The sequence below is a fragment of the Lutra lutra genome, chromosome 2, assembly GCF_902655055.1.
Source record: "Lutra lutra chromosome 2, mLutLut1.2, whole genome shotgun sequence".
NCBI lineage: Eukaryota > Metazoa > Chordata > Mammalia > Carnivora > Mustelidae > Lutra > Lutra lutra.
Window position 1 is genome coordinate 145,059,227 of NC_062279.1, and position 27,877 is coordinate 145,087,103.

Below are 27,877 nucleotides of genomic sequence, written 5' to 3' on the forward strand. Positions count from 1 at the left end.
GTAGTTAAAAGAAGGTCCATCTGTACCCCAATGTTCATAGCAGCAATGGCCACAGTCGCCAAACTGTGGAAAGAGCAAAGATGCCCTTCAACAGACAAATGGATAAAGAAGACATGGTCCATATATATAGTGGATTATTATGCCTACATCAGAAAGGATGAATACCAACTTTTTATCAACATGGATGGGACTGGAAGAGATTACACTGAGTGGAATAAGTCAAGGAAAGAGACTCAATTTTCATATGGTTTCCTTTATTTGTGGTGCACAAGGAATAACACAGAGGACAAGGGGAGATGGAGAGGAGAAGTGAGCTGGGGGAAATTGGAGGGGGAGATGAAGCATGAGAGACTGTGGACTCTGAGAAACAAACTGAGGGTTTTGGAAGGAAGGAGGGTGGGAGGTTGGGTGAGCCTGGTGGTGGGTATTATGGAGGGCAAGTATTGCATGGAGCACCGGGTATGGTGCATAAGCAATGAATTCTGGAACACTGAAAAGAAATAAAAAATAAATATAAAAAATATTGATGACTCACTGACCTCTTCCTTTCAAACTAATAATACTTAATACTATGATTAATTGAATTTAAATTTTTAAAACCTTTGAAAAAATACTTACCAGTCGATCATGAGACAACATAAGCAGGAGGCCACTCCTTAAAATCCCTGGCCTGTAATTCCTGAAATGATCAAGTCGATAGAGAAGACAGCAGCTGAAGAAGTGTTGAGAATACAGGACATTGATGAGACATGACAGGGGAGTCAAGATCCCATCCTGGACTAAACCCACACCTGTAACAGGGCATTCATTGAACAACTGGGAACATTTGGATGAAGTCTGGATTAGCTACAGTGTTGCATTAATGGTAAATGTCCTAATTTTTAGAATTATACTATGGCTCTAATTACCCTGTCCTGACAAAACACACAGTGAAGGAATAGGGAGCAGGTATGTTATGTCCAACTGTTACTTTCGAATGGCTTAGAGAAAATCATACCAAGTTATAAAAATATGGGGGAGTGCTATGGCAAATAGGTAAAGAAGGTTCGCAATGAATAAAACTGGGGAAGGGATCCATGGGAGCTGTTTGCACAATTCTTGCAAGTTTTTGATACTTCTGAAGTACTTCATCAGTGTAATTTAACAGATATAATTACAGACATGGAGACAGAGGAAAAGGTAGACAAGGTGGTAGATACAGAGTTAGACATGGCAGTAGAGACAGAAGTAGAGACAGAGCTACAGATAGTTTCAGGTGGAGGTAACACAGATCAAGTAGCTGCCATGGGCCAGGTGCTGGCGTGGGTGTTGGGAGGCAGGTCTGACCTGATTCTCTTGCAGAATGAATGCACATGCGGATGTGGAGGAAGGCACCGTGAGACACCGGAGGCATGTCCCCACAGACCTAGCCCAATTCTGGGGTTCTAACCTGGCTTTGTTCTCTCTCCTTGTCACCAAGGTCCGCCATCTCCTGGCCACAAGACGTTTGGAGTTTGTCATCGGGGGCCAGGTCATGCATGACGAGGCAGTGACCCATTTTGATGACCAGATTCTGCAGCTCACAGGTTAGGTCCCCCTTCCCCACCTCAGGTTATCCTGGGGCCTCCAAACACACTGGGACTGGGTTCCTGAACCCCAGCTCTGGACTGGTCTTTTCCTCTGAGCAGGACACTGCGGCCACGTGAGTGCAGGGGTGTGGAGCGTGGTCTCAAGACCAGATGGCCTGGGTCTATCCTGTGTCTGTGCATTCCCAGCCCCAGGACCCTGGGCAAGGGACGTCCCCTCACTGAGCCTCCCTTTCCTCATGGCCCAAAGGAGTTTGACGGCACAGCCTCCCTCACAGGGTACTTGTGAGGATCAAATTGGGACAATTCCTTGGGGCACACGAAGTGGAGCCCGTGGCTCCCAGGAGATAAACAGTGAGGGTTAGACGCCATCCCTGCCATCCCCACCAGTACACAAAGCACCACCTACACCAGTGAGGCCCCCCTCTCTGCCTCCATTACTCAGGCCACCACCTGTATCAACAATGCCCCCCCTCCGTCCACACTGACAGCCATAGCACTGTGTACACCACCTGTGTCATCATCACGATGACCACCATCATCACTTCCAGCGTCATTACCACCAGCGTCCTGACTGCACTGCCCCCATCCGCACCCCACCCAACCACCGCCACCACCCCTGCCATCACCACCTGTCCTCCAGCATGTCAGTGGGCAGAGGCACGGGCCCTCCTCCTCACTCTGATGTGTCTCTTTGCCACGACAGAACCCCGCAGGCTGCCCACTGGGGAGGGAGGAAATGGAGAGGCCCCCGTAATCCTGCCCTTGAGGGCCGCCCACACCCACCTTAGTTTGAGACCTGACACTTCTCTGGGGGGAGAGGCACCTGCCCGCAGCACTCGGTGACTAGGGAAAGCTGAGTGTGGCCGCTGCCCCCTCCTCCCGCTCACTGAGGGGCCAGCTCCCCAGCTGGGACCCCCCCCCCCAGAGGTGGGACTACGGCAGATGCCCAAGTGAGAACTGCACCCCCCGCATCCTGCATCCTGAGGGGGAGAGCCCAGCTCGGGTCAAGGGTGGGGGTCCCACCGCCGCAGTGCAGAGAAAGGAAAGGTCTGGCCAGGAGGGAGAGACTCACCTGTGACCATCCCGGCAGCTCTGGTCCAGGGGTTTTCTATTGGTAGCTCTCGGCCAGGCCCCCAAGCCCCTACCCCAGGGTGTCTATCATCTGCAGGAATGCTATGGGGTGTAGGCCAAACTTCCTTCTCCTGTCCCATTGGCCAGGATTCTGTCATGTGACCCGAAGGGCCCTCAAGGGATGCTGGGGAATGGCCTCCGACACTGAGCTCACAGCCCATTGGCCAGGGCAAGGCACGTGCCTTGGAAGGCGTGGTCTAGCTGAGGGACTCTGCACCTGCTGAAGCTGAGAGGGAGGGTGGGTTTCTGAGACTAGAAGGAGTAGGAGGACGCCGTTGCATGGGATAATTAGCAGTTTCCTTCAATAATCACCTCTTCATTTGGGGCTCGGGATGCTTTGTGGTAGAGAGCCACAAGAGCTGAGGAGCAGCGACTTGAGTCTTAAGGGCATGTCCCCTACTGCACTGGTGGGTTGGTTTGGGGTCCCCTTGGGCAGTTCATTGATGTTTCCCTGTGTCTTATGTACCTGCCCTGCTGGTCCGCAACAGCTCCCCCAGCTCCAGGCATCATATTGCCATATATTCCTACTCAAGTCAGAAAAGGGACAAAGGGACATTTGTCCTGACTCACTGTTTTTCTTTTAAATTAAATTTATTTTTTTCCGTGTTCCAAGATTCATTGTTTATGCATCACACCTAGTCCTCCATGCAATACATGCCTTCCTTAAAACCACCACGAGGCTCACCCAATCCCCCCACCTCTGCCCCTCCAAAACCCTCAGTTTGTTTCTCAGAGTCCATAGTCTCTTATGGTTCATCTCCCCCTCCAATTTCTCCCAACTCACTTCTCCTCTCCTTCAGCCAATCTGACTTTCTGTTTTTAAGGTGGGAAATCTTTCCCCAAAGCAAAGCAAGCTTAAGGCACACATCTTTTTGGCTCCAACTGGGGTCCATGACCACCTCTGTCTTCCATCCAGGCTGAGAAAACACATATCTGCCAGAGGGGAATGAACTCACCACGAGTGGCTGAGACCAATGGCAATTCATCCTTTAGGGTTGGGATGGCACCCCTTGAACAAAGTGAGGATTCTCTGAGTGCAGGATAAGGGGATACTGAACAGGCAGCCATCAGGTCTGCCTGGCTCTGGCTTCTTGTCTATAGAGAGGGCTCTTCTTTGTACTACCTGCCCTCTCTCCTCAGATGCTATTGTCCACTCCCTCATAATCCCTGACCCACAATCTCCAGATCTTTCCTCACCTCTGCTGCTCCCTCCTGGTCTCCTCTCCTTCCTGCACACCCTCTGCGTCTTCCCCCTGCTGTCCCTGAGGGCCAGGAGTCCTGTGCCAGGTCTGGCTTGTCCTCATCAACTCTTGGGTGTATCACACCCCGAACTTCTCAGCCACTGACGCCTGCCAGCACTCATCCCTCTTGACTTGACCTGGCCTCTGGTCTGTTCATGGCTCTGTCCAACAGGCCTGGGGTCCTCTGGAATGGCTCAGGCCCATGTGGTGACTCTAACGTCATGAACAATTAAAGGAAACATCGGGGAATCCTGGTGTGGCCCCCTCAGTGTTAGGATCTCCTGCAGCCCAGCCCCAGATGACACTCTAGTCCATTGGAAGGGCAGGGGCCCTTAGTGAGCAGGTGGCAAGGGGCCCCCTCCTGCCACCAGCAAGGCGGTGCTCTCTTTGCAGAAGGACATGGGTTCTTATATGAAACCTTTGGGATCCGGCCACGGTTCTCCTGGCAAGTCGACCCCTTTGGTGCCTCTGCCACGACCCCCACCCTATTTGCCCTGGCGGGCTTCTACGCCCACGTCATCTCCCGGATCGACTATGACCTGAAGGGTGCCATGCAGAAAAACCAAGTGAGTCATGAGCCACATGTGCTGCTGCCTCTGGCCGCTCCCTTCATCCCTCTGTGTGCAGGGCCTGCTCCCACGCTCCTGGAGGAATGAGTATTCTCTCCAGCATGACTCAGGCAAGAGTGGTCTGAGACAAATGCAAGCTGCCGTGGGCAGCACCAGACAAAGGTGGACTTGGGCTCTAGTGGGCGAGAGAAGCAACATCATCCTGAGCCCCACGACAGTCCACGTTGCACACTGAGCTCCCTTTCCACATCTGCACACATCTCCTGCAGCTGACTCTGTGTGCTCCATTGGGCTGGGTGGGGCCTCCACATTTCTCCCACGCAGAAACTGAAGCACAGAAGAATCAGGGAACATGCGTGTGGTTCCAGCATCCCGCTGGCTAGTACTTAATAGAAACAGGATTTCTCCCTCCTTTGTGACCCTGACTGGGTTCTAACCATGAGGGCAATGAAGCAACAGACTGCAGGCTTTGTAAGAGGCGGGCAGCTCCCTGTGCCAGGAGGTATTCAAGCAGAGCCAGAATGAGCTTCTCTAGCGGGCCTTGGCAGAGACAGTGCTGCTGGAGGTGGAAGGGTGCAGGAGCAGCCTGGCTCCTTCTGGAGGGCAGTTACCATACGTGACTGTGGGGGGTCTGAGGGAGTCGAGAGGAGCCCGCAGAGGGGATGGAGTCCTGAACCCTGGAGGGAGGCCCAGGTGGGGCTGGGGGAGGTGGAACCAGGGCAGCTGTGTTGCCCCTGGACCTTTACTCTGTTTCCTTGGGGTTTTCAGAGTCTACAGTTCGTGTGGCGAGGGTCCCCATCCCTGGCGGCTGAGCAGGAAATCTTCACGCACGTCTTGGACCAGTACAGCTACTGCTCGTGAGCACCTCCCGGGGCAGCCTGTGTTCTAGGCACCCTCCCTGTAATGTATTACCACAGACACTGCCCACTCTTCATCCACCCCCTTGGCAGATGCTCTGAGTGCTCCAGCTTACAGAAAGAGAAACCGAGGCAGGGCCGCTTAGCCCTGGCCCCATGGTCAGCTGTGTCGGGGTCTGGGTGGTTCAGGTGATGGGCTCCAAGTTCTCCACATCATTGGAGCAGCCAGCCTGTGGGCTCTTGGAGGTAGGAGGGCCTGGGTTCAACCCGCTCTGGCCCTTTATACCTGGGAGGCTGTGGGCAACAGGCTTGCCGGTCCTGGAACAGGAGAGATTAGTGGGCAAGGTGAAGGGCAGATGGTGAGAAGGATGCCAGACACGGACTTCAGGACCAGTCATTCTGTTTGTCAGGCCTCACTCTGTGCCAGGCCTGAGTCCAGTGTTTTCTACTGATGTCTTTCCTTTATCCTTCATGACAACCATCAGGACATTTTATGGATGAGGAGACAGGCTGAGAGGATCCAAGTGGCGGCCCCTGGCGGCTGGTCCAGGGTTCACCCTATGATACCTTGTGCAGCCCAGAGTAAGGCAGGGAGGACCCTAACTGGGGCATCCAGACCCACAGGGTCGATCTTGGGTTCTCCGCCATGTGGACCAAACTGGAGCCTGAGGCAAGAGGGAAAATCCAGAATACTGCCCTTGTCCTTAGAGAAATGTTGAGATTCTGTTCATGACAATTTGCCTTGCATTAAGTCTGAGTTTTGAAATAGGACACTAACTTATCTCTATGTCCCATACTGAGACTTGACACTGCCTTACAGTTCACCCCGGGGCACAGTGCCTCTCTCGCCTCATCCTGCTCCAGCCCTGCTCAGGGCTTTGGATCCATGTCTGATACTGCGATGAAAGGAATCCCATGAGATCTCCAGGGGTGGAAGTGGGGACACACAGACTGTGGGCTCCATGTGGTGGATGAGGCAATGTGGGCCTGGGGAAGGGGCTGTGTTCAATGTCCCATGGCTGGTGAATCATGACACATGGGATAGTGCCCCATCTGCTTGTAGAGCTCTTGTGGGCCAGCACTGAGCTGCCCATCACACAGGTGGGAGAAGGAGGCCTGAGCAGTGGTCTGCACTCCCTGAGCTGCCTGGGTCCGGCTGCACCCTGCCTGTCCTTCGGGACCCAAGCTGCCTCCCTTCTCACAGATGGGCTCCACTAACCCTTCACTCTCCTGCAGGGAAGGCTTTCACTGGGATGGCTCGACTCTCTCCCCAGAGCCTCCCCCAAATAGGAAATTCCTGGATATGATTGAGCCTGTTGATGAGAACAACATTAGATACTATGTCAATCTCCTTGTGGACCTTGTAAAGGAGCGGGCTGCCTGGTTCCGGACATCACATCTCCTCTGGCCCTGGGTAAGGCGGGGTCCCACACCCCAGTGTTCCCAACGTAGTCCTGGACTCCTGTCCAGTCTCACCCAACCAAGCTCTTTCATGGTTTGGGCCAGTTTGCCATCGTCAGCACCTGGCCAGTGCCTCTTCCCTGCTCACCACACGGCATCATCTCTTCCACCAGCTCCTCCCACCACCTGGGACTCTCCCAGCTTCTCCCACCTGAAATACAGTCCCTGGCCCATGCCAGCCCCCAGCTCCCTTTAGCTCCTTCCTCCTCCTCTTCCCATCTAAGTGTTGGGATGTGAGGCCTGGGCGGGAATCCTGGCCCCCCTGCTCTGTCGCTGTGTGCCTTACCCCCCGGGTCTCAGTTTCCTTATTTCTGAAGTGGAGATCATGACAGGTCCTGCCTCACAGGCTTGATCTGGGGCCGACAGGAGACATGCCCCATGACAGTGTCAGACACGGACGTCCTCCTCCTCCTCCTCTTGCTCCTCTTCCTCACCATCACACGCTGAGTTCTCCTTCACTGAGCACCCCCAGCGCACAGGCATCTTCCATATGATATATTTGTCTCATACACTCAGTGTGCCCCATGGGTCTAGGATGCAGGCATGGCTGGTATCCCATTTTGGAAATGAGGGACCTGCGAACCAGAGAGGTCAAGGCATCGTCTTGAGGCTGTACAGCCACATTGTAGGGCAGCTAGGATGGGGATTCGTGCTCAGACCCTAGCAGGGCACTTCCTAGCCTGTCTTCTTACATCTTGACTGCCTTTCTTGTTTTCATGCATCTTTAGTATTTTAGCCATTTTTATTTTATTACTCTTTATATGTGTGAATATATTAATAAATGAGTGTTTGAAGATAACATCCCATTTTGTAACACATTAAGTCAAAATGCAACTATATGTGACTTTATAAGAGTCTTAACACATAGAAACACAAAGAAACAAAATAATGATGTACATACTTTCTCAGGAGTTCAAAAGCTGATTGTTATTTGCAAAGGAAAACAGAAATCCTGGCTGCAATGATTTGTGTCCAGATCACAAACCCCTGCCAGTCCTGCTCTGGACCCTCCATCAGTGGATGCATTAGGAGGTCTTTCACAGTGCTGTTCCGCACCTGTACATGTGGAGTCTGGGCCCACGCACATGGCATGCCAGTGTGCCCTTTGTGGAGACAGCTGTCAGCAAACGGGGAGCCCCTGGTGGGAGCCAGTCATGACTTGGCCTCAGTTTGACTAAGGACCCTTGACTGCAGCAGGTGTATCTGGGGCCGCTGCAGCCCCACACCAGGGGTCTGTGCACAGCTGACAGGGAAGGAACATTGCAGAGCAGCCTCTCTCTCCCCATCACTCTTTGTTGTGAGTTCACACCAAAATCCTAGGCAAGATGATGGGGATAGACTCTTTGAATCCACGTCCTCAGGCAGTGTGAGAGCTGATGCTCCTGCAGGCCCATCACACTCACTGGCTGCTTGCGGGACGGATCTGGCTGGGGCTCACCTGCAGATCCCATGAGAACTCATGTTCCCCTCCTGTTTTGTTCATGGGAGGTCGGGAGTGACCTCCCCTAGGAAAGTTCCAAAAGCCAGGAATTGCAGATGTTTCAGGGAAGAGATGGGAGCTGGCAGGGTGTGGCTAGGGTGTGGGCCATGAGATAAGACACCCATGTGACACTTGGAACAGCTTCACCCAGACTCACACTCTGAATTCTGCAAACTTTCGACAAGGACAGCTGGGAATTACTGTGACTGTCTGGGGGTAACTTGAGTTAATGCTACAGCTCTCTCTCTTTTTTCTTTCTTCCATTTTTTTTAATTTTAAAAGATTTTTATTTATTTATATGCAAGAGAGAATGAGAGAAAGAGTGAGCACAAGCAGCGGGAGCGGCAGGCAGAGGGAGACGCCAGCTCCCCCCTGAGCCAGGAACCTGTTGCGGTTCTTGATCCCAGGACCCTAGGATTATGACCTGAGCTGAAGACAGACGCTTAATTGACTGAGCCACCCAGGTGCCCCTCTCTCTTTTATATGGAGATAAAATTCACATATCATATGTTCATTTTGTGTGCAACATAACGATTCCATATTTGTCTAGGTTGAAAAAACGATCCCCACAGTAAGTCTACTTAACATCCACCGACATATACAGTTACAAAGTATTTCTTCCTAGAATGGTTACCTTTAAGATCCATTCTTTTGCAACTTTAAATATACAATACAATATTATTACCTATAGTCACCATGCTGTCCCTTACATCCCCAGGACTTACTTATCCTCAAACTGGAAGGTTGTACCTTTCGACTCCTTCACCCATTTTACCCGCTCCTCACCCCTAATTCCATAATTCTGTAAGTGAGATCCCATGGCTTTTGTCTTTCCCTGTCTGACTTACATCACTGAGCATTCTGCTGTCAAGTTGTCCCATCCATGTTGTTCCCGCATTGAGATTTCCTTCTTTCTTTAGTGGGCATGATTGCCTTGCACGTCTGTACCACATCTCCTTATCCACTCATCCATGGGTGGACACTCAGGTTGTGTCCATGTCTTGACAACTGTGAATAATCAGGGTAAAAGGACATAGAAGAGCATGGAAATGAACCCAGGGGTGCATTCATCTTTTCAAATTAGTATTGTCATTTTCCTTGGGTAAATAGTCAGATTGCTGGATTATGGGGTAGTTCCATTTTTCAGTTTTTGAGGAACCTCTGCACTGTTTTCCATAGTGGTTACACCAATGCACACTCTCACCCACCGTGCAAAAGAGTTCTCTTCTCTCCACACTCTCGCCATTACTTGTTCTTTCTAGTTGTTCTGACAGTAGGCATTCTAACAGCTGTCGGGTATATCTCGATGTGGGTTTCCTTTGCGTTTCCCTGATGATGAATGATGTGGACCTTGTTTTCATGCATCTGTTGTCCATCTGCTGGTCTCCTCTGGAACAATGTCGAGTCAGATGTTCTGTTCTATTTTTATATATTTTCTTTATCTTGAGTATTGAGTTCTAGAAGTTCTTATATATTATGGATATTAATTCCTTATCAGATATTTGATCTCCAAATATTTCCTCCCATTCAGTAGGTTGACATTTCATTTTATCAGTGGTATCCTTTGTTATGCAGAAGGTTTTTAAAAAAATGTATTCCCACTTGTTTAGTTTTGCTTTTGTTGCTTTTACTTTTGGTGTAAAATCCAAAAAAAATCACCAAGATAGATATCAAGGACTGTACCCCCTCTGTTGTCTTCTAGGAGTTTTATGGTTTTAGGTTTATATTCAAATCTTTAATCTATTTTGAGGTAGTTTGTATGTGTGGTGTAAGATGATGGTCCCATTTCATAATTTTGCATGAAGCTGTCCAGTTTTCCCAACACCATTTACTGAAGGGACTGTGATTTCCTTAGTATATATTCTTTGCTCCTTTATCACTAATTAACTGATCAGATATATATGGTTTTGTTTCTGGGCTCTCTAATCTGTTTGTTGATCTGTATGTCTGGCTTTATGCCAATATCACACTCTCCTTAGTACCACAGTTTTATAATGTGGTACAAAATCAAGGAATGTGATGCCTCCAGCTTTGTTCTTCATTCTCAGGATTGCTTTGGCTCTTCAGGATCTTTTGTGGTTCCATACATATTTGAGGACTGTTCTATTTCTGTGAAATATGCCATTTGAATTGCATTGAATCTGTAGATTGCTTTGGGTGGTATGGACTTTTTTTTATTGTATCTTTATCTTTCTTTAAAATTTTCATTTTATTTTTTCAGTGTTCCAAGATTTATTGTTTATGCACCACATGCAGTGCTCCATGCCATACGTGCTCTCCTTAATACCCACCACCAGGCTCACCCAATCCCGTACCCCCTTTCCCTCCAAAACCCTCAGTTTGTTTCTCAGAGTCCACAGTCTCTTGTGCTTCATCTCCCCGTCCAATTTCCCCCAACTCACTTCTCCTCTCCTTCATCCACTGTCCTTTGTGTTATTCCTTATGCTCCACAAGTAAGCAAAACCATATGATAATTGACCCTCTCTGCTTGACTTATTTCACTCAGCATAATCTCTTCCCGTCTCGTCCATGTTGATACAAAAGCTGGGTATTCATCCTTTCTGATGGAGGCATAATACTCCATTGTATGTATGGACCATGTCTTCTTTATCCATTCATCTGTTGAAGGGCATCTTTGCTCTTTCCAGTTTGGCGACTGTGGCCATTGCTGCTATGAACATTGGGGTACAGATGGCCCTTCTTTTCACTACATCTGTATCTTTGGGGTAAATACCCAGTAGTGCAATTGCACGGTCATAGGGAAGCTCTATTTTTAATTTCTTTTTCTTTTATTTTTTTTTAAAAATATTTTATTTATTTATTTGACAGAGAGAGACATAGCGAGAGAGGGAACACAAGCACAGGGAGTGGGAGAGTGGGAAGCAGGCTCCCCCCTGAGCAGAGAGCCCGATGTGGGGCTTGATCTCAGGACCCTGGGATCATGACCTGAGCTGAAGGCAGAGGCTTTAACCCACCGAGCCACCCAGGCGCCCTTCTATTTTTAATTTCTTAAGGAATCTCCACACTGTTTTCCAAGGTGGCGGCACCAACTTGCATTCCCACCAACAGTGTAAGAGGGTTTCCCTTTCTCCACATCCTCTCCAACACATGTTGTTTACTGTCTTGTTAATTTTGGCCATTCTAACTGGTGTATGGTGGTATCTCAGTGTGGTTTTGATTTGAATCTCCCTGATGGCTAGTGATGATGAACATTTTTTCATGTGTCTCTTAGACATTTGTATGTCTTCTTTGGAGAATTGTCTGCTCATGTCTTCTGCCCATTTTTTGACATGATTATCTGTTTTGTGTGTGTTAAGTTTGACTAGCTCCTTATAGATCTTGGATATCACCCATTGTCTGTACTGTCATTTGCAAATATCTTCTCCCATTCTGGGGGTTGCCTCTTTGTTTTGTTGACTGTTTCCTCTGCTGTGCAGAAGCTTTTGATCTTGATGAAGTCCCAAAAGTTCATTTTCGCTTTTGTTTCCTTTGCCTTTGGAGACATGTCTTGAAAGATGTTGCTGTGGCCAGTGTCAAAGAGGATATTGCCTATCTTCTCCTCTAGGATTTTGATAGATTCCTGCCTCACATTGAGGTCTTTTAGCCATTATGAGTTTATCTTTGTGTATGGTGTAAGAGAATGGTTGAGTTTCAATCTTCTACACATAGCTGTCCAATTTTCCCAGCACTATTCATTAAAGAGACTGTCTTTTTCCCATGGGCTTTCCCCCCCCTGCTTTATCAAAGATTATTTGACGTTAGAGTTGCAGGTCCATATCTGGGCTCTCTACTCTGTTCCACTGGTCTATGTGTCTGTTTTTGTGCCAGTACCATGCTGTCTTGGTGATCACAGCTTTGTAGTAAAGCTTGAAATCAGGCAATGTGATGGCCCCAGTTTTGTTTTTCTTTTTCAACATTTCCTTAGCAATTCGGGCACTCTTCTGGTTCCATACAAATTTCAGGACTGTTTGTTCTAGCACTTTGAAAAATACCGGTGTAATTTTGATCGGAACAGCACGGAAAGTATAGATTGTTCTAGGCAGTATAGACATTTTAACAATGTTTATTCTTCTGATCCATGAGCATGGAATGGTCTTCCATCTTTTTGTGTCTTCTTCAATTTCTTTCATGAGTGTTCTGTAGTTCCTCTTTACCTCTTTGGTTAGGTTTATTCCCAGGTATCTTATGGATCTTGGTGCTACAGTAAATGCAATCGATTCTCTAATTTCCCTTTCTATATTTTCATTGTTAGTGTATAAGAAAGCAACTGATTTCTGTGCATTGATTTTGTATCCTGCCCCATTACTGAATTGCTGTATGAGTTCTAGTGGCTTGGGGGTGGAGTCTTTTGGGTTTTCCATATAAAGTATCATGTCATCTGCGAAGAGAGATTTTGACTTCTTCATTGCCAATTTGAATACGTTTTATTTCTCTTTGTTGTCTGATTGCTGTTGGTAGGACTTCTAATACTATGTTGAACAACAGTGGCGAGAATGGACATCCTTGTCATGTTCCTGATCTCAACAGGAAGGCTGTCAGCATTTCCCCATTGAGGGTGATATTCGCTGTGGGATTTTCATAGATAGCTTTCACGAAGTTGAGGAATGTTCTCTCTATCCCTAACTCTGAAGCGTTTTAATCAGGAACAGATCCTGTATCTTGTCAAATGCTTTTCCTGCATCAATTGAGAGGACCAAGTGGTTCTTCTCTCTTCTTTTATTGATTTGTTCTATCACATTGATTGATTTGCAAATGTTGAACCATGCTTGCATCCCGGAGATCAATCCCACCTGGTCAGGGTGGATAATCTTTTCAATGTACTGTTGCATCTTATTAGCTAGGATCTTGTTGAGAATCTAAGCATCTATATTCATCAGGGCTAATGGTCTGTTTATTCTCCTTTTTGATGGGATCTTTGCCTGGTTTGGGAATCAGGGTAATGCTGGCTTTATAAACAGAGTCTGAAATTTTTCTTCTGCTTCAGTTTTTTGAAATAGCTTTAAGAGAATAGGTATTATTTCTTCTTTGAAAGTTTGGTAGGATTCCCCAGGGAATCCATCAGGTCCTGTGCTTTTTTGTGGGGGGAGGTTTTTGATCATGGCTTCAATCTCATTACTAGATATTGGTCTACTCAGGTTGTCAGTTTCTTCCTGATTCAGTCTTGGAAGTTTATAGGTTTCCAGGAATCCATTGATTTCTTCTAGGTTGCTTAATGTATTGGCATATAACTATTGATAATAATTTCTGATTATTGTTTCTATTTCCTTGGTGTTAGTCATGATCTGTACCCTTTCATTCATAATTTTATTAATTTGGGTCCTCTTTCTTTTCTTTTGGATTAGTTTGGCTAGTGGTTTATCGATCTTATTGATTCTTTCCAAGAATCAGCTTCTAGTTTTATTGATGTGTTCTACTGTATCTCTAGTTTCTATCTCATTGATCTCTGCTCTAATCTTGATTATTTCCCTTCTAGTGTGTGGGGTTGGCTTAATTTGCTGTTGGCTTGCCCGTTCCTTGAGGTGTAAAGAGAGCTGGTGTATTCTGGATTTTTCAATTTTTTGAGGGAGGCTTGGATGGCTATATATTTCCCCTTAGGACCACCTTTGCCATATCCCGTAGGTTTTGGACAGATGTGTCTTTATTCTCATTGGTTTCCATGAATTGTTTAAGATCTTCTTTGATTACCTGGTTGATCCAAACATTTTTGAGCAGGCTGGTTTTTAGCTTCCAACTGTTTGAATTCCTTCCAAAAGTTTTCTTGTGGTTGAGTTCTAGTTTCGAAACATTGTGGTCTGAGAATATGCAGGGAATAATGTGAATCTTTTGGTATTGGTTGAGCCCTCATTTGTGACCCAGTATTGGTCTATTCTGGAGAAAGTTCCATGTGTGCTTGAGAAGAATGAGTATTCTGCTTTTTTAGGGTGGAATGTTCTATATGTATCTATGAGGTCCATCTGGTCCAATGTGTCATACAAAGCTCTTGTTTCTTTATTGATTTTCTGCTTGGATGGACTATCTGTTACTGAGAGTGGCATGTTAAGATCCCCTACAATTAATGTATTCATATCAATGTGACTCTTTATTTTGATTAACAGTTTGCTTATGTATTTGGCTGCTCCCATATTGGGACATAAATATTTACAATTGTTAGATCTTCTTGGTGGATAGACCCTTTAAGACTGTGAACTCTGAGAAACAAACTGAAGCTTTTGGAGGAAAGGTGTAGGGGTTGGGAGAGCCTGGTGGTGAATACTAAGGAGGGCACATATTGCATGGAGCACTGGGTGCAGTACATAAACAATGAATCTTGGAACACTAAAAAAAAAATACTAAATTTCAAAAAGAATTATGTAGTGTCCTTCTGTATCTCTGACTACAGTCTTTAGCTTAAAATCTAATTTATCTGGTATGAGAATCGCTACCCCAGCTTTCTTTTGAGGCCCATTGGCATGCAAGATGCTTCTTCATCCCTTCACTTTCAGTCTGGATGTATCTTTAGGTTCCAAATGTGTCTCTTGTAGACAGCATATGGATGGGTCCTGTCGTTTTATCCAATGTGCAACCCTGTGCCATTTTATGGGAACATTTAGGCTGTTCACATTGAGAATGATTATTGAAAGATACATTTTTATTGACATCATGTTGCCTGTGAAGTCTGTGTTTCTATAGATTGTCTCTATAAATTTCTGTTCTATGCCACTCTTGGGTTCTTTCATCTTTTATAGAATCCCCCCCCTCCAATATTTCTTGTAGTGTTGGCTTGATGGTCACATACTCTTTTAAACCTTGCTGGTCTTGGAAACTCTTTATCTCTCCTTCCATTTTGAATGCCAACATTGCTGGATAAAGTATTCTTGGTTGCATGTTCTTCTCAGTTAGTGCCCTGAATATGTCTTGCTAGCTCTTTCTGGCTTCCCAGGTTTCTGTGGACAGGTCTAATCTAATGTTATTCTGATGGACTTTTTTCTGTACCTAAGGAATCTCTTCCCCCTAGCTGCCCTCAAGACCTCTTGTCTAAAATGATGATTTGTGAATTTCATGGACATTTTAACAATATTAAATCTTGGCATCCAGGAGCACAAGATATCTTTCCATTATTTGTGTCTTCTTCAAGTTCTTTCATTAGTGTCTTGTGGTTTTTGATGTACAGATCTTTCACCTCCTTGGTTCAGCTTCTTCCTAGGTATTTTATTCTTGTGATGCAGTTACACATCAGCTTGCTTTCTTAATTTCTTTTTCTGATAGTGGATTGTTAGGGTACAGGAGTGCAACTGATTTTGCATGTTCATTCTGTACCCTGCCACTTGACTGAATTTGTTCATTAGTTCTAGCCATGTTTTAGAGGAGGGTTTCAGGCTTTTTATACATAATACCATGCCATCTTCAAATAGTGACACATTTACTTCTTCCTTTCTCATATGGATGTCCTTTGTTTCTTTTCCTTGCCTACTTGCTCTGGCAAAGCCTTCCAATGCAATGTTGACTAAATGTGGACAAGGTGGGTATCCTTGCCTAGTTCCTCATCTCACAGGAAAACCTTTCAGATTTCCACCATGGAGTATGATGCTAGATTTGGACTTGTCATAATGGCCTTTATTTTTTTTTAAAGATTTTATTTATTTATTTGACAGACAGATCACAAGTAGGCACAGAGGTGGGGTGGGGGGGGACAGGCTCCCCTCTGAGCAAAGAGTCTGATTCAGGACTCGATCTCAGGACCCTGGGATCACGACCTGAGCTGAAGGCAGAGGCTTTAACCCACTGAGCCACCCAGGTGACCCCATAATGGCCTTTATTGTGTTGAGACATGCTACCTCCATTCTCACTTTTTGAGCGTTTTTATCCTACATGGATGTTGAATGTTGTCAGTTGGTTTTTCTGCAGATTGTTGACCTTGGCCTGCTAATAACTGTTGAGGACTGTTGCATCTGTATCCATCAGGGACATCAGCCTATAATTTTCCTTTATGTGGTGTCCTTGTCTAGTTTTGGTAACAGGGTAATGTTTCTAGCACATGAGTTTGGAAGTGTTCCTTCTTTTTCTGTGTCTTTGGAAGTGTGTGAGAGGGATAGGTAATAATTCACCTATAAATGTTTGGTAGAATTCACCAGTGACGCTGACTGGTCTTGGACTTGTGTGGGTGGGGAGGTTTTGGATTCCTGATTCACTCTCCTTAGTAGTAATTGGTCTGTTAAGATTTCCTATTTCTTCTTGATACAGTCTTCATAGGTAGATACTACTAGGAATTAGGGGAGCCTGGGTGGCTCAGTCATTAAGCATCTGCCTATGATCCCAGGGTCCTGGGATTGAGCCCCACATCAGGCTCCCTACTTGGTGGGCAGCATGCTTCTCCCTCTCCTGCTCCCATTGCTTGTGTTCTTTCTCTCTTTCTGTCATTCTCTGTCAAATAACTAAATAAATCTTTAAAATAGAAGGAATTTATTCATGGTTTGCCTTTACATTTTGAAAGTGAGCTCAAGGTCAGCAAGTGTGAGTCATAGCTATTATCACTGATATTCATAATTTTATCATTAAAATTAATGATGTTGATAATTAGTGATACAGATATATGTTCAGAATAGCTCAGAGACTGAAATAAGTTAGACAAATGTCTATTCTATATATTTTCACTTATATGCAGGATCTAGAAAAACAAACTGATGGAAATAGGGATTAGATTTGTGGTTGCCAGAGGTGTGTGTGGGGGAAGGTGGGGGAATTGGGTGACGATTTTCAAAAGGTACAAATGTCCAGGTGTAAGATAGATAAGTACTTGAGATATAAAACATGATTAAAGGAAGGAAGGAAGGCAGGGAAGAGACAGAAAGGTATATAGGAAGGGAGAAAGGAAGGAAAGAAGGAAGGGAGGAAGGAAAGGGTTAGGAAGGAAGGAAAGGAAGAAGGTAGGTAGGTAGGTGCAGGAATGTCCTTGGGGAGCTGGTTGGAGCTTCTGCAAGGAAGAGCATGAGGGCCCCTGATGGGGGTGATGAAGGCTGGACTGGGTTCTTCCTGAACTGGGCTCTGCCCTGGAAATCCAAGGTTTTGTGCTGTGTCCTGGCCTGCAGGGGTGTGACAAGCAATTCTTCAACGCCTCACTGCAGTTTGCCAACATGGACATTCTGCTGGACTACACCAACTCTTACAAATCCAGGCTCGGCATCTCTGTGGAGTACGCCACGCTGGCCAAATACTTTGGTGCATTGCAAGCTACCAATATCACCTGGCACGTCCGTGAGCACCAAGACTTCCTGCCCTATTCCTCAGGTATGACCCTATGCAAGTTGGTTGCAGATCTGGTGCTGGGGAGGGTGCCCACCGAGTCTGCTCTGCCGTGCTGGTGGAGCTTTTGAGGGTCACTGGGGCCGAGATGGCCCCTGCTCCCCACACCCGCCCCCACACCCTGTCCCACCTAGATATCCTAGGATTGACACTACACTCACAGAAGGGCTCCATAGCTTCCTATTTCCACATCCACAAGGCCTTGGCCGCCTTCACCCAAGAGGGCTACAAGGCTGTGAGCTTGGTTATAGTTGAGGTGGGAGGGGCAAATTGATGTGGGCGGGGTTACACTTGCAGTTCAAGTGTAACTACATCCTTGTGGGCGTGGTTACAGTCCAGGTAGGGGAGGCTACGTGAGTGTGGGCGCGGCTATGCTGAATTGGGCGGGGCTACACCGAAGAGGGAGGAGATAGGACAATGTCCTGCAGGTGTTCTGAATGGGCTTGATTTGGTGCAACCCTCCAGGAGAGACAATGTTTGTGTGGAGAGTGGACAGGTGCGTGATCCCTGGTCCCTGCTCTGAGTCACTGGGGATTTAGAGCTTAGGCTGCTGGGCGCCCCTGCCTGAGCAGGACACTCAGCCTGCTGGAGGAGCTGTGGACAGCATGGTCTCCTGACCATACAGCCTGTAGCCTTTCCCCGGATCACAGGGCTGAATACCCTTCCTGGTGTGTTCAGGTCATGTGGGAGAAGGTCAGGGAATGGAAACACTCCCCAGCCTGGGAGGAGGCAGAAGGCAAGAACCATAGGGACAGTCAACCACCTGTGGGACCCAGCCATGCTGCCAGGAGGCACCCAGTCCCCCTCGTCCCACCCATTCTTAGTCAGGAGTCATTCCCTATGTGCAGGTCCATGCAGCAGACATGAGATCCCTCAGCTTTCCCCCATCCCACCTCCCTGGACTGCCAGTGGAACCCCAGTGATGGCAGGCTTATCCCAGACTCCCCATTGCCCCTGAGTCACATGCCAGCACTCAAAGGCTTGTGTCAACCGGGTGCTGCCAACTTGGCTCCCATCTCCCCCACCCCTCCCCGGAGGTGTCCCAGGCCCTTGGCTCACAGGCTGTTCCAGGTTTCCCAGGTCCACCCTGGGCTCTCTGGTTCCCCATCCCAGGCCTGGTCCAGGCCAACCTGATCCTCACATTTACCCCAGCCCGTCTCTGGAATCCCTGGGCCATTCCTAGCCTGGCTGGAGAAGGAGTCTGTGGCAGCCCCCATAGGTGACCCAGGAAGAGCCAGAGCCCAGACCCCAGCTTCCCTAGCTCTACTGGGACTAGATCTCAGGAAGCCCCGAGGCCAAGGAGACTCAAGCCAACTGCCAGCCCTTCTCTCCAGGTCCACATCAGGCTTGGACCGGCTTCTATTCATCTTGCAACCAGCTCAAGGGGCTGGCCAGGCGAGCCAGCGCTCTGTTGCATGCTGGGGAGTCCATGTTCACACGCTCTGTGTGGCCGGTTCCCCACCAGCACCTGGACCTGGACTGGGCCCTGAAGCAGCTCCAGCAGCTCCGCTGGGCTGTCTCTGAGGTAACGGTACCCCTCTCAGCAACACGATCAGGTTGGAAACCTTCTGGTTAGTGCACTTCCCCAGTCCCTGGTCACTAAAGGTCCAGGTTTCAGAAGAGAACACCGAGGTGGCCTGTGGTACCATGACAGGTGCAGGTGGACCCTAGGCCAAGGCTAGAACCAGGCTCCGACAGCCTTCAGCTCGTGGCTTCAGTAAGCTTTAGCCAAATTTACCCAGAGGGCAAAGAGCAAAGAGAGGCAGCATTAGTGTTCTACAGTCCTGCATGGATTCACTCCCGCTCCACTGTGTGTCCTCAGGCTCAGGACTTTCCTCTCTGAGCCCTAATTCCCTCCCTGTATGCTGAGAAGCTCATGCCCACCCCAGGATGCTGGGGCAACTGAATGTGAGAATGTACATGAGCTGCTTGGCATGGTGGCTGCCCCACAGCAAGTTGTTCCCAATGTTCTGTCTCATGTGTCCCCACTGTACAGATGGGAAAACTGACAGAATGTGTCACTGTGTTGGGAGCGGAGTGGATAGATTGAGCCATTGGAGTAGGCAGGACACATAGCTTTAGCTGGTGGGGCCTCAGTTTCTCTTTGGGGAAGACAAGCTCATCCCATGTCCTCTTTGGTACAGAGAATGGAGGGTGCCTGGAGCATCCCAGTGGCACTCACAGGAAGACTGCACAGCAGAGGTGAAGCTGGGGTGGGTCCCTTGCAGATGTCTGTTTTCTGCCCAAGCTAGAAGACTCAGTGGGTTTCTGCAGTCATCAAACCTCTGGTCTTCAGTTTTCTACTCTGGAATATGGTAGGGATGCTCACCTGCTCCACTAGAGCCTGGTGAGAGGGAAGGAGAGCCAGACTCCAGGAGGTGGTCTGCAGAGGCAGGCCCGATCCAGAGTTTCCCCCACTCTGGTTGGGACCCAGGTACAACACCATGATGCCATCACTGGGACTGAGACCCCCAAGGTGAGAGACATGTACATGAAGAATCTGAGGTCAGGGATGCAGGGTGTGCACGAACTGATGGCCTCCATTGTCCAGGACAGGACCCCAGCGTACTCAGGTAAGTGATGGCCCTGCATGTCTGGGAGGGGGCTCTGAACCCTTCTGAGCAGAGCTGGGGTTCATGGAGAGGACATGAACAACCTGAGCTTCAGATCTGCAACCACATCCCTTGTGCACCCCTGAGACCTTGGTCTGAGCTTGGCATGTGCCTTGACTCCTCTGAGCCTCCATGTCCTGTGTGTGGTGGGAAGATGGGGAGGTCACCATTGAAGCCCGTCCTAATAGCCAACTGAGTTAGGTGTTTGCTCAGCGCCCAGCTCGCAGTGTTTACTGCTATGCCTGGAGTGTCTGTAAGCTAAGAGGTGCTCTTGTCCTCACTGTGTAGCTGAGGACACATCAGAAACAGAGATTGTGGACATGCCCAGGGTCACCCAGCTGGGGGGAGCAGAGCTAGGATTGAACCCAGGGACTGAGCTGCAGGATTGCAGAGGATACAGGTGTTCTCAGGGACATGACCCCGTCTGGATTGCCCAACTCACTCCTAAGTTCAGTTTGGGTGCTGATTCAGGGCCCTTTGACAGCAAAGGTTTCACACGTCTGGAGTAACAGATCATGCAGCCTGAGACTGGGAATTGTGAACCAGAAAGTCCTAGGGGCACCGGGACACCTCAGCCTCCCTCCCAGTGCCTGATGTCATGTGCACAAGGCCTGCTGCACCCTTCCCAGCACCCCACCTCAGCCTGCGCTCTGTCATGGTGCACCCTCACATCTGGCCTCCCTGCTCACCGGGCCTGCACTTCCTTCCGTCTGCATCTGTCTGCAATGCCGTCTGACCTTCAGACCAGTGAAGGCCCCTGGGGACCATGCACGCAGTGCCCAGGGTCACAGCCCACTGATCTGGGGGTTGGCTGGGACAGAGCAGCAGCAGAGCTGGAACTGGAGTCTGATTTCCCTGCCAGGCGGGGCCGTCCATTCCCATGACCTCACCAGGGTGACTTGTCTGAGCAATGAAGGGGTGGAGGTCAGGAAAGGTGTCCCAGCCACAGGGAACAGCCTGGGCAGGGGGAGGGAGCTGGAAAGTGTGTGATGTGTTCAGGGGTCCAGGATTCATCAGACATGAGCAGAGTTTATCTCACTGGGAGTAAAGAATGGACAGAGAAGGAACCCAGAGTCACATCACTGGGGCTCAGACACTGGGCTAGGTGATTGGACTGGACCTCCAGCCTTCCGGGAATTCTCCAGTCCTTCCCAATGCCAAGGGCTCAAAGGTTGGGAGCCACACCTTAGTAACTGGTCAGGTCGGACATGTGACTACTTCTTGGGGCCTCAGTTCCCTTGTCAGTCTAATGAGGCTGTCAGGGGTGATGTGTAAGGAGCACGGGGATCCTCTCTGTTCAGAAGGATACAGTGTGATCCTTTCCAGCATCCCTGGCCTGGGGAATGGACACAGAATCCTGAGCAGAGTATGGGGCCTGCTGGTGTAGAAGATCACTAGCTCACTGGTCCTATATTCAGTTCCCCCGGTAACTCTGCAGGAATGTCTCTCTTCTGCCTCAGTTTCCCTTGTAACCAGGGACCCCCAGGGTTGTTGGGTGAATCAAATGGCAGCAGGTAAGGCCAGTTCTCTGTGTGCAGACCCAGAAGCTGGGGGACACATTGCCGTGGTCTACAACCCCCTGGCTTGGATGGTCACCACCCTTGTTACCCTGACTGTGGGCTTCTCCAGGGTCAATGTCACAGATGAGTTCGGCCAGCCAGTGGCTGCACAGGTATGGCTCTGACAGCATGCACAGGGGCACACTTGCTGCCGTTGACATCTTTTCCAGTAGGGCACTTCCCGAAGTGGGAGCAGTTCACGTGAACACGTGGCCATTGGGGCCACACCTGGAAGATACCCCATGGAGACCCTTATCTAGTAAGGTCAGTGGGATCCACAAGGGGACTCTCACTGGTCTGTGAGCATCTGAAGTGCCCAGAAGTCCCAGCACTGTCCCCTCCCTGGAGGGTCTCCTGGGTGGCCTGCCCTGGTTGGGAGGCTTCTCCTCATGCCCTCGACATGGGGCACATTTGTGTTCTCATGCAAATATCCACTTTCTGTGGACAGGCCCTCAGGAGTCTTCAGAGGGACACTTTGCAGAGGTGCTGATGGTCCAGGCTGGCCCAGCTGCCTGTGTCCGCACACCCAGACACCAGTTTTTGTGTGGTCTGTCCTCATTTCCTACCACTGCCTGGAGCCAGCCGAGGGGCCGAGGGACCCTGCCTGTCCCCCAGTGCCAGGGTTTCCCTGCGGACGTGCAGGAGGTGCTGACATCAGCCACTCAGCAAACACTCCCGGAGGCACATTCTGGTCCTGGACAGCAGCACCACCATGGGGAATGGGTGGGTCAGACACTTAAAGGACATGTGTGGTGTGGAGTGATGAACTGGGGAGCCAGGGTAGCAGACCTTGGTTGATGCAGGAGGAGGAGGAATTCATCTGACCTGGGTAGGAAGACAGGATGGTGTTGGTTTCAGCAGACCCAACCCCTAGCACCCTCTTCTTCACCCACACGCAACACCACTCTGAGTAAATGCACTCAACAAGTATTTTGGAGTCCTACTGTGTGTCAAGTTCTGGCCTAGGTTCTGAGCTTCCTTAATAACCAAGCCCATGAAGTCCCTGTCCACAGAGGACTCATATTTTCACCCTGGGGAACAGTCAGGAAACCAAATAAGAATGTGTGGAATATGACAGATGGTTGTGTTCTGACGAGGAAGATTGACAGAGCTGGATGGGGGCAGAGACAGGGTATGTATGTCCCACAAAGCTTGGGTGGGATGGTGTATGCAGCCATCCTCAGCTTGCTGATAGGGCCCCCAAGCTTCTCATGGGGGCTCAGATGCTGCATGCTTCCCCTGGAGAGTGAGGGGCTCAGTTGAGTGTGCCCAGTGTCCTCCTCCATCTCTCCCAGTTCAGGGGACAGGGTGATGAGGAAGATGGTGGGGTGAACAGAAAAACATCTTCTGGGGAAATTGGAGGGTGTGAAATAAGGGACTTCAGAGAGAAGGCTCTCCAGGGAGGGGGAATAGCATGAGCAAAGGCTCTGAGGTATGAAACAGCAGGGGTGCTGAGAAGGGAGGGCAGTGGCTGATGCTGGAGTCTGAAGAGTGAGGGAAGCTAGAGAGGGAGATGGTGCTGGGGCAGGATCCTTGTGAGCAGGGAGGATGCCTGAAGGGAACTCAGCACAGACCAATGATGGAAAGACCCTACTGTCCATGGGTAATGAGCACCCTGCCCAGGAGGTGTGCAATCACAGTATACTGAGGACACCGAGGGTCCTCCTGTCCTGAAACCCACCATATTGTTTTGTTCTGCTGGTGTTGCAGGTCCAGGAATCGAAGGAGAAGGAAACTGCTTATGACTTGCATGTGCTGACCACAATCCCGGGCCTCAGTTACCGACACTATAGTATCAGGCGCGCCCAGGGGACCCAGGGTGTCACACCTGTCAAAACATCCAAATTTGTCCGCAGGACAAAGACACATGCTGGTTCAGGGGGCAGGCACCTAATTCGTGTGGAGAATGACTGTTACACTGTGTTCCTGGACGCTGACACTAACCTCATGCATAGCATCTTGGAGAGGTGAGGCACAGCCACTGCTGACTCTGAGGCAGAGGCATATGCTGAGACCTGGGCATGTCATTTCCCCACCTGCCTGTGTTCTCGCCAGCTAGGGGAATCACCAGAAAGGGGTGAAGGCCCTCCTGTATTACCATTTTAATTTCTGCGTTTGTGAGACCAGACCAGTACAAGTCTTGACTCTTGTGCCACAGCTATTGATCCATATCCAATCCATATCCAATAACCACCCATCCATTCATCAGCTTACCTGTCATCCACCCACCCATCCATACACCCCTCCATCTATCCATCCATCCATCCATCCATCTATCCATTCTTCCATCCATCCACTCCCTATCCATCCATATACCACTTACTTACCACTCATTCACTCCCACACATACATCTATCACTTATCTTTCGATATACCCATGTATCTGTTTTTCTGTCTATCCATCTTTCCATCCAACCAATAATAACCTTCTTCTCCTTCCTTCCTTCCTTTCTTTCATCCATCATTCCTTCCCTCCATCAACTATCCTTGATCATCCATTTATTCAACTAACCTACCACATCTCTATCCACTAATCCCCTACAACCATCATTTTATATCCACACACCAAAACACCCAGCCACCCATCAGCTACCCCTCCCACACACCCTCCCATCCATCATCCTCCATCCATGCATACATCCAAACACCCATTCTCCCATCCATCCACTATCCTCCCAGTCGTCTCTATATTCATCCTACCTTACAACCATCCATCCATCCACTCACTCACTCAACCATCCACCCATCCATTCACTCACCTCCCATCCATTCATATATCTACCTGCCTACATACCTAACCACACACTCTCCCATACATCTGTATATCCACCTACTTACCGATTCATTCACACCTACACACATCCATCCATCCACTTATCATTTGACCTATCCATGTTTGTTTATCATTCCTTTCATCCATCCAGCCAGCCAGCGAGCCATCCATTCATCCATCCATTTACACATCCATTCACTCAGTAATTGTTAATAGCAAAGAAAGCAGGTGACTCCCAGATAAAAGCCTCTCAGATGTTTTGGGGCCAGCCTTGTCCACCCCCAGGTCACATCCCAGAAAGTTGCATTCCAGCTGCATTTCCTGATGTGACCTCCCAACTGGATTGGAAGTGGAGGAGGAACAGGAAGTCTGGGAGGAGCAGCTGGCAGAAAGTGAGGGGAAGGAAAGAGAAGGGAGGGAGGAGCATGGGTGTGAGGTGTGTGGTACCTGGAGCTCACCCTGAGGGCAGCTGTGCACAGCTCTGGAGCCTCACTGCACTAGGAAGTTCTCCATAGGGGGACCCCATCCAAGCTGTGTCCTTCATCATTCTAAAGATCCCCTTGAGAGAGGGTGTGGCAGGTAGGAGGAGCTGACTGCAGCCAGCTTGGGTGAGGAGGGGAAGATGGGGAGAGCAGTTGAACCCAGGGTGGCCAGGCAACTTCTGAGTCTCCCTGGTAAGAGGAGAGACCCCAGGCTGGTCTTGGGATGCTTGTCCAGTCAGGCCTGATGCCCAACTAGACAACCCTTGCTGGGCCAGCCCCATCTTGCCTTCCCTATGTGCAGTTCATGAAGGCCTCATCCTCAGCCATGACCCTTTACTCAGCATGTCCAGTAGTACACTCTTGGCCTGCTGACAACCCCCTCACCCCTGTCCATCTCTGTTCCTTTTGGCTGGGTGAGGACTGGGTGCTCCTTAGGGTCCCTGAAATCCCCTCCAGGGTAAACCGATGGCCCAGTGTCTGACCACTGGTCACAGAGAGGAGGAGCTGTAGAAATGGAGGGCAGTGGCTCAGAGGAGTCTTGGTGGGCAGGAAGCACCTGGAGCCAGGCCTCAGGACTGGAAGGGCCAGAGAATTCATGGGCACAGATGAGGGGACAACTGTTCCATGGCAGGAGCCTCCAGTGCAGGTCCCGAGGGGGTGGCCATCGTGTGCAGAGACCACCTTAGGGCAGGTTGGGTGGAGGGACCTTCTTTGTCACAGGACAGCACCATGGGTAGAATTTGCTGACCATGCAGCTCAGCCATGGAAATGTTCCCCGTCTGTGGGGTTAGGACACTCAATGCTCATGTGAGCATCACCAGTCATGGCCCCTCTGACCCTTCTCTGTCTCTGGATTTGTCTAAATTGGACATTTCATACCAGGGGATGAACTCCATGCAGCCCTGTGGGGTTGGCTCCCTCCCCCTAGCATCGTGTGTCCAAGGACCGTCCATGCTGCCATGGGCATGAGTACCTCATTCCCCCTCAGGCTCTGTGTTATTCCCACAGCAGATGGAGGATGTTTTACTCCTCCAGTCTCTAGCTGACGGCACCTCGTGGAGCTGATGCAGGGAGTGGGATGTGGGCAGCCTGCAGCCAGAAGGGAAAGGGTTTGGGCCAGACTAGTGAGCAGGACCTTTTCTGGCCTCTTCAGAAGGGCCAGAGGGGCCCTTCTCAGATGACCCCCTGTCTTTCCATCCATGCCCAACACAATAGCACAGAAATCCCCCAAATGGGTGTGGAAGGGACACTTCTTTATGTTCTGTACCCGCAGCCCCACGCCCCGATCCCAGTATGTGGCTGTGCCTTGACCACACACAGAGGTACAATCCATACACGTGTCTACACTATCCATGTGTCTACAGGGCTCTGAGTTTCTGTCCATTCTTCCCCCACCCTCCGTCCCAACCCCAGTATCTGAACCGAATGGAATGAGCCCAGATCATGTGGTTGAAACAGAACCTGAGTCCTGGCTTGGGCTCTTCCCAGACATGAGGTCCTGTGCCAGGGATTAGGGCCTCCAGCCTCGTGGGCCTCGGGAGTGAGGTGGGTTCATATTCCCTGCCCTCGGGAGTCAGGAGGAGGCGGTGAAGTGAGTGAAGTGCTGGCTCCTCACATCTGGATGCCTGGGGGTCCTCATGATGAAGTCCTTGCTTGTGCTCCTTGGGGTCCCTCTGAAAGGTGTGGGGTGGCCCTGCTGGCTGCCTGATGACCAAGCACCACTTCCAGGGGACATTCCCTCTGGGCGGCTTCAATACCCTCTGCTTATGCTCTCGGGGTCCTGTTATGCAGCCTCTGTCGCCCTCCTGTGTGGGGTCCCCCCAGCACATGGAAGGATCTAAGGCCACTTGGCTCAGGGGAGAGGGTGTCTCACGGACGTTATCTGAACCACGTGCATAGGTGTCACTGAGCAGCCTCGTGACTGTCATCGAGGTTCTGCTGAGGTCTCTTTACTCTGCTTCTTATGGAGCTGGGTGTCTGCATAGAAGGCTGTTCACCAGCGCCCAGATGACAAGGACAATGCTCGGGACACACGTGCATGAAGAGAATACTGCTTTCCCTTTCCTGTCCCTGCAGAGAGAGTAACAGCACAGTGCGGGTGACCCAGGAGTTCATGGAGTACCATGTCAACAATCTTGAGTTTGAGGAATTCAGTTCTAATTACTACCTATTTTCACCCAACGGGACCGCTGAGCCAGCATGGGAGGGTGTGGAGTTGGAGATTGTGGCGGGAAAGCTCATGACCGAGATCCGGCAGTTCTTCTACAGGTACGCTGGCGCGTGTACGAGGGAGTCAGGGTCCATGAGTGTTCCTGACACTGGCTCGTTCCCAGAGGTAGTCGGGGCCCATGCATGTCCCTGATACCAGATCATTCCCGGAGGGAGTTGGGGCCCATGCGTGTCCCTGACACCAGCTTGTTCCCGGAGGGAGTCAGGGTCCACGCGTGTCCCTGACACCAGCTTGTTCCCGGAGGAAGTCAGGGTCCATGCGTGTCCCTGACACCAGCTAGTTTTTGATAGTAGCTTGATGCAGACGTGATTGTTCCAGAGTGGGGCATCCTGGCCCCACTGCATGGGCTGTACCTCCTGGCAGGTGTCCAATGTCAGAGTTGGGACAGGAACCCACAAGGATAATGACTTACACCAGAAGTTGTGTGACAGCACAGAACTAAGCCATCCAAGTCAGGCCCCCCAGCTCCGTATTATCAGGGGACCAGGCTTTTTCCATTATATTGCCCAGGATGGTTCCCTGACTCTGCCTGACTGCAAGGAGGAGGGAGGGAGAGAAGGGGTCATGGAAACAGGAAGGAAGGAAGAAGGAAGAGAGGGAAGAAGGAAAGAAGAGAGGAAGACAAAGAGGGAGGG

At 49.7% G+C, this 27,877-nt stretch overlaps 1 protein-coding gene across 1 annotated transcript in view; it reads left to right on the forward strand.

The window, feature by feature from the left end:
- Positions 1–27,877, forward strand: part of LOC125094148 (epididymis-specific alpha-mannosidase-like) — a 49,733-nt gene that overhangs the window by 13,520 nt on the left and 8,336 nt on the right. The window contains exons 3-12 of the mRNA XM_047719851.1: positions 1,460–1,565; positions 4,334–4,506; positions 5,278–5,366; positions 6,603–6,780; positions 17,373–17,571; positions 18,921–19,111; positions 20,021–20,159; positions 21,713–21,870; positions 23,468–23,724; positions 27,089–27,280. Of these exons, the coding sequence (XP_047575807.1) occupies positions 1,460–1,565; positions 4,334–4,506; positions 5,278–5,366; positions 6,603–6,780; positions 17,373–17,571; positions 18,921–19,111; positions 20,021–20,159; positions 21,713–21,870; positions 23,468–23,724; positions 27,089–27,280 (1,682 nt within the window). The remainder of the gene's footprint in view (positions 1–1,459; positions 1,566–4,333; positions 4,507–5,277; positions 5,367–6,602; positions 6,781–17,372; positions 17,572–18,920; positions 19,112–20,020; positions 20,160–21,712; positions 21,871–23,467; positions 23,725–27,088; positions 27,281–27,877) is intronic.